We start from the raw sequence: 6,549 nt of genomic DNA on the forward strand, positions 1-6,549 counted from the left end.
ACCTTAAAGAAAGTTGAGACTGATTTATTGTAATAGCAACACCCTCAGAGTTATTTGCAATGCCACAGAATAATTCAAAAAAGTCTGCCAGTGTTTCATAGTATGCTGTAACACTTTTTTTAGAGTTCTGGAAATTGCAGAGGTTGTCAAAGAGAGGTATTAAATCATGAGAATAGTGTCCTCTCTTCCTACTGGTGTAGGATTTTTCTTACAAAAATCCTTGTCTCTTGAGGAATACAATATACCAAATGTGACTTATTTTACTAAGAGGTTAACATTTTGCAACTGCATAAAATATCATCCTGTTGGGAACTCTATAAATATTTCAAGATTTTTTTTTTCTATTCTGTTAATTCTGGTTTTATGCTATTCTTATGAATGTGGGGGGGTGGTTACAGGGTAAGTACTGAAAGTCCATAATTTTTGGGCTTACACTTGAGGAAGTAATTTCCTCTAGTGCTATTGTAACACTGGTTCTTTTATATGAAATGCTTAATTTGAATGCAGGACAGTTGGATTTTTATCTTGAAACCATGTTCTTTTCATATTAATTGCAAAGTTTTATAGTCAGTGCTGTTAGTGCATAACTCAGTTGGCTAATTCACATGTAAAAAAGGAAAAAAGCCTTTTTTTTTTTTAATAAACAACCAAACCCAAAAATGGCGCACTTTTGTTTAAATGCTCAAATGTTAGGAAATGCCAGAATTAATGCCCAAACTGAAGTTCCATTAAGTTCTAGTAGTTAAAAATGAGCATCAGTGTCTCCTTTAGTCACAGTATCACACTTAAAAACAAATTCACCATTGCATTGTAATGCCTTTCTTCTGGAAAAATCATACACATTTGTTCAAATTGCCTACTGGAAGTTTGTACTTCACAATGTGATGTAGGAGAATGCTCTGTCTGTGACTTTCAGTCTCCTTTCCTACTTTTTTCCAGGTGCACCAGTAGAAGTAGCCCAGGTCTGGAAGACCATGTTGTGGATTCTCCTCAGCTGGAGAATCATAAGTAAGTTTGACAGTGGCTTAGATTCTGGAGCTTGTTTTCTGTGTGTTGTGCTGACTTTGTTCTTGATGTTGCTTCATAATGTTGTTTGTGTTTTTTGCAGTCCTTGGTCAGCAGCGTCACCAGCCAGCTCTCCTGTGATGGCACCTGTCATGTTTTCAGCTATTGTAGAGGAAGAGCTCCAGCAAGAGGCTGCTCTTATTAGGAGCAGAGAAAAACCTTTGGCTTTGATCCAGGTGAAGTGCCAAGTTACTGCTGCTGTAAAGTAACACAGCGTGTTTCCAATGGCTGTTTCAGAGATCAGTTAATAGTATTAATTACGTATTAGTACATGCCATTTATATGATAATGTTAAATATAATTTAATAATAACTTTACATTGCTCTTTGATAAGGTAGACCTGTATTAAAGTCAGATTGACTACTGAGTCCATGATAAATATATTCACAGCATCAGAGAATGGTTGAAGTTGAAAGGAACCTCTGGAAATGTCTAATCCAAATCCCTTCTCAGAGCACGGCCAGTCAGATCAGGTTTCTCAAAGCTGCCATGCAAGGATGGAGACTAATAACCTCTCTGGGAAACCTATTCCAGGGACTACTCTCATAATAAAAAAGACTTTTAAATGCAATTTTCTGTTTTTCAATCTGTGCCCTTTGCCTCTTCTCCTGTCTTTGGGCACCACTGAGAAGAGCATGGCTCAGTTGTATTTATTCTCACCTATCGGATATTTATATACTTTGATAAGATCTCCCAAAGCCTTCTTTTCTCCATGCTAAACAACTGCAGTGTACTCAGCATCTCTTCAGTGTCAGATGCTTCAAGCTTTTAATCATTTTTTACCTCTTCAATGGACTATCTCCAGTATATCTGTGTGTCTCTTGTACTGAGGAATCCATCAGTGGACCCAGCACTCCAAATGTGTCTCACCACTGCTGAGTAGAGGGAAAGGGTCATCTATCTCATTTTGATGGCAGTGCTGTCCCTCACAGAGCACAGAAGGCTGTCATACTTCTTTGCCATATGCACACATTGCTGGCTAAAAGTCAGCTTTGTCCACCAGAACCCCAGCTGCTTTTATACTGGGCTGCTTACCAGCTTGTCGACTCCCAGTGTGTACTGGTGCCTGGGATTATTCTTCCCAGGAGCTGGACTTTGTGTTTTCCTTTCTTGAACTTCATGAGGTTCCTTGTAGCTCATTTCTCCAATGTGTCTGGGTCTCTCTGAGTGGCAGCACAGCTATCTGGTATATCAGCCACCCCTGCAGCCTTGATAAGGGTGCACTGTGTTCTATCATGTGGGTTATTGATGAAGATGTTAAACAGTACTGGCCCTAGTCTCAGTATTGGTGCTAGTACCTGGCATCTAGCTGGACTTTTTGCCACTGGACACAACCCCTTGAGATCACAAGTTCAGCCAGTTTTCAGTCTCTCACATGCCATTTATATGGTCTGTTCTTAGGCTTGTCCACTTAAGCTCTTAGTCCATACTTAAGCTGTAACACTTTCCTAGGGATCGAGATGAGGGTTGCTGATAAGTAGTCACCCTATTGCGCTCTTTGAATGTAGCACTGACATTTGATTCCTTCAAGTTCTCAGGAACCAATCTTTCAAAGATTTTTTTTTTTTTTGAGAGTGAGGCTTGCAGATATATTAGCCAGCTCTTATCTCAGGGGCTTGAGGTTGCTGAAGACTGATCTTGCCACTAAAGACCAAGATAAGACGACTGTTGGGTCCCCAGCCTTTTCTGTGCCTTTGTCATTCAGCAGTGGACCCATGTTGTCTTTTTTTGCTACTGTAGAAGCCTTTTTTGTTGCACTTCAAGTTCCTTGACAGATTCCACTACAGATGGGCACTGACTTTCTTAATTCTGTTCCTGTGTGCTTACAGTGTCTGTGTTTTCCTTCTGTGTCACCTTTCTCTGCTTCCACCTCTTATATGCTTCCTTTTTGTTTGAGTTTTGTCAGGAGCTCTTTTTATGTCCATGCAGTCATCTTACCACTCTTGCTGGGCTAAGAAGCTCATTGGCATGAACCATTTCTGAGCTTGGAGGAGTTGATCCTTAAAATCAACCGGCTGACCTGGACTCCTCTGCTTTCTGAGACCATAACTCTTGAATTTTTTCCAAGCAGACCCCTTCAGATCATAGTCTTCTCTTCTGACGTCCCAGGTTGTTATTTGCTATTTGTCTTGTTCCTAACTCTCAAGATCCCGAACTCCAGCATCTCATTGTCATTACAGCCAAGGCTGCCCTCAGCCTTCTTATCCCTGACCAGTCCTTTTTTTTTTTTTGCAAGTATGAGATCCAGCAGAGTGTCTCCCTTGATCAGCTCCTTGATCATCTGTGTTAAGAAGTTTTCACCAATGCAAACCTCCTGGACTGCTTGTGCCCTACTGTGTTGCCTTTACAGCAGATACTATGGTAGTTCAGTTTCCCATGAGGAGCAGGGCCTGAAAACATGAGGTTTCTTCAAGTTGCCTGAAGAAAATCTCACCTACTACTCCTTCCTGATTAGGAGGTCTGTAACAGGCATGCATTCAGGACCAGTAAAGCCAGTTCATAACTATGCCAGTGTTGTAAATGTAGATCTGACACTGACATACATGTTCTTTTTCTTTCTTCCAGATCGAGGAGTGTGCAATTCAAGATTTATTAATCCACTATGAAGCTTTTGACAACCCTGATGAATTTGTGACTGTTGAAAGGGCTTCACAGGGACCCATAGCTGCACCTATGTGGAACAAGCACTAATCCGTACTCTTCAAAGTCCTCCCTTACACAGTCTTCACAGTTGTATGTGCACTTTTGAAGTTGTAATTCTTGCTACAAGTAAAACAGGACTGGAAGAATAAGAATCATGAAACTTTTAACATCAGCATTAAAACACTGCCCATAATCACTAGGTATTTGTTAAAGAGAATGAAATAATATGTTCACTGTGTCCTTTTCCCACAGTATCTATTGTATGTATGTTTTGAGAGAATTTCTTTAACAAGACATACTATTAGTAATGTTACTTGAAGCTGTAGATTGGGAATGCATTTGCTAATCTTAAATTGTAAGGGTTTTTTGTTAAATTTACAGGTGGCTGGAAAGCGAGTGCTTATTTTGTGATTTAATGTGGAATTGAATGTGCAGAATTACACACTTGAAAAGTTTGGGGGGATAGTATGTCCTTTAGAGCTTTCTGACCAATTGGGATTATTGGAAAAAAGTTTGTGCTTGGATTTTGTGTAAAGGTATAGTTTGATGATGCAGTTTTCCTTAAGTTCCGTGTGCCGGTACTGGTTCTCTGGTTGCTGTGGCCAGTACATTTCACTGTTGTGCCCCAGGCTGTTCCCAAGTGCCCGATCTTTGCCTGCTCCTGGCTCAATTGTATGTTTTCCACTGTTGTGAGATCAGCCTTTGAGCAGTGAGCTCTGTTGTGAAGTGAAGCACACAGTTGGATAGAAGATGGTGGCACTTAATTAGCCCATCTGTAGTCTTATTCTGGTAAATATGGTACAGTTTTAGAACCACTGTGTTTGAGGAACAATTCACTTGAAATGCTGAAGGAAATAAAAGATCTGAGCATGCATTATTAAAGCTATAGAGATGAGTGCTTGACTGGGGAATTTGCAAACACCTAACCTTCAAAGATTATCGTAGATGGCTTTCAATAGTGTGTTCCAAAGTTCTCTGTGCCTGGTTGAAACAAATTTGTATATAAAAAAAAAAAAAGGTAGCCTTATCTGCAATATTCTGTCTAGTTTGTCTTGTTTGTGTAGGTGTGTTTGAACTTGTACTTTCTCAGTAGTGTTAGTACTTGCAAACTCTGGAAAACTGGAATTGAGAGAGCTATAGAAAATGAATGTAGAGAATTGATCACTGTGTGATAAAAGAATCTTGAAAAAACTTATGTAGATATGTCTTAATGATTTCAGGTCAAGCTACACCAAAAAAATTCCCCACAAAAATTGTAAACAAACGCAATAAACCATAAAATCTTGATTTACACAAAGTTAATATACTTCTATGTGCTGTCTATATATAATCAATGATTTAGGTAACTGCAGAGTGATCTAAAAGTATTTCTCTTCTGTATGAAACAAGAATTGTAGGCATTTTGAAGCTGCACAGGTGAAAAATGATGTAACTTTTAATTCTGTTTTAAATTCTACTGGTGATTCATTCACTATACTGATGGTACTGCTTGCAGTAAGGGCTTTACTTGATGCACTGCAGGGCTTTAGAGCCTGCTGAAACTATACTTCTGATTTAAAAGAAAGCTTATGTACTGTGAGAAACAGCTATAAAAGAAGTGGACCTTTCCAGGTGTGAACCCAATTTGTTATCAAATGTAAAATTATTGTAAAGTTCCTAATTTGTGGGGTTTTTTTCTTTTCAAAATATGCTGTTTAAAATCTCATTCTCCTGATATTGTAAGAGGATTGATGCTTCCACTGTGCCAGGGAGCTTGACTGCTTTAAGTTCTGGGTTTATTGTCACAGTTTGTTTAGGCATCATCACTTATATGTAATACTCCTAAACAAAAATAAGGAATGATCAGTGTGCCACTCTTCTTGAGCTGAGAATGTTTTTAAACTGTTGTGGTAGAATAGCTTAAAGTTAAGGCTAAACTGTGACACAGAAGGCTGGCATTTTCTAAGTCAGATGCCCAAGTTTGTGACCTTTCTCATAATGCTAAAAATCTTTGTTCACTCAACTCTAATAATTTCTTGTCATTTCTGGGCTTATTAATTCCTTTAACTTACACCAAAACAGGGTGGAATTCCCAGGTTCCTACAAACATAAAGCAACACCTCAGAGTTTGCAGTAAAAAACAATATTTAGGATACAGATATATTTCAAGGAAATGTATTATGGCTAATTAGTGTAAGAAATGCAAAGTTATCAAAAGGATTCTAGTGAAATATTTGTTATATCTCAAACCAACCAACCCCCGAAACAGGTTTCTTGAACAACAGTAAGCATTTTGTCTTTTCTTCATCATTCATTATCCCCAACCTTAGTCACTTCTTAAAAAATGGAAGGATAAGTAAAACTTGCAAATGTTTTCACATTAAAATGGAGAAAAAATACATCTAAAATTCTAATAGTACTGCACTGCCTTCAGCACGTGCTGTTATAGTCGTGTCAAGGCATTTGAGAAATGTATAACTTTTCTGCATTGTATATTGAAATGAAAATGTAAGTAAAGTAGGAGAGTTCAGTCAATTAGAGAACCTTAACTGCTTTTGTTCCTCAAGAGGTTGTTTTTTAGTGAATAATGTGACAGTAGAGTATCACTGAATGGAATCTCCATATAAGGACTGATTATACAATCTTTCACAGAAGAGCATTGACAAAAAGTTACTAAATTTCCTAATTTGACTTGTATAAATCTTGATGATACCTTCCTACCATATGTTTTTTAACTGAATTCCCCATTCCCTGCCCCTTGTGATTGGTGTCATTTATAGGTGGCAACAGGACCTTTTAAAAAGCTACATATTCTAAAATGAAAGTATTCACGAAGGCTCTACTGCAATAGTCAAGTTGTGG

The 6,549-nt window shown here is 38.3% G+C and overlaps 1 protein-coding gene across 4 annotated transcripts in view; it reads left to right on the forward strand.

The window, feature by feature from the left end:
• IBTK (inhibitor of Bruton tyrosine kinase) overlaps positions 1–5,710 on the forward strand; it is a 56,665-nt gene extending 50,955 nt beyond the window's left edge. For all 4 annotated transcript variants that reach the window (XM_032682617.1, XM_032682616.1, XM_032682619.1 and 1 more), the window contains exons 27-29: positions 940–1,008; positions 1,109–1,241; positions 3,631–5,710. In XM_032682617.1, coding sequence (XP_032538508.1) covers positions 940–1,008; positions 1,109–1,241; positions 3,631–3,756 — 328 coding nt within the window. In that variant the 3' untranslated portion in view covers positions 3,757–5,710. The remainder of the gene's footprint in view (positions 1–939; positions 1,009–1,108; positions 1,242–3,630) is intronic.
• The last annotated feature ends 839 nt before the right edge of the window (positions 5,711–6,549 follow it).

The sequence above is a fragment of the Chiroxiphia lanceolata genome, chromosome 3 (genome assembly GCF_009829145.1).
Source record: "Chiroxiphia lanceolata isolate bChiLan1 chromosome 3, bChiLan1.pri, whole genome shotgun sequence".
In the NCBI taxonomy this organism is placed as follows: domain Eukaryota; kingdom Metazoa; phylum Chordata; class Aves; order Passeriformes; family Pipridae; genus Chiroxiphia; species Chiroxiphia lanceolata.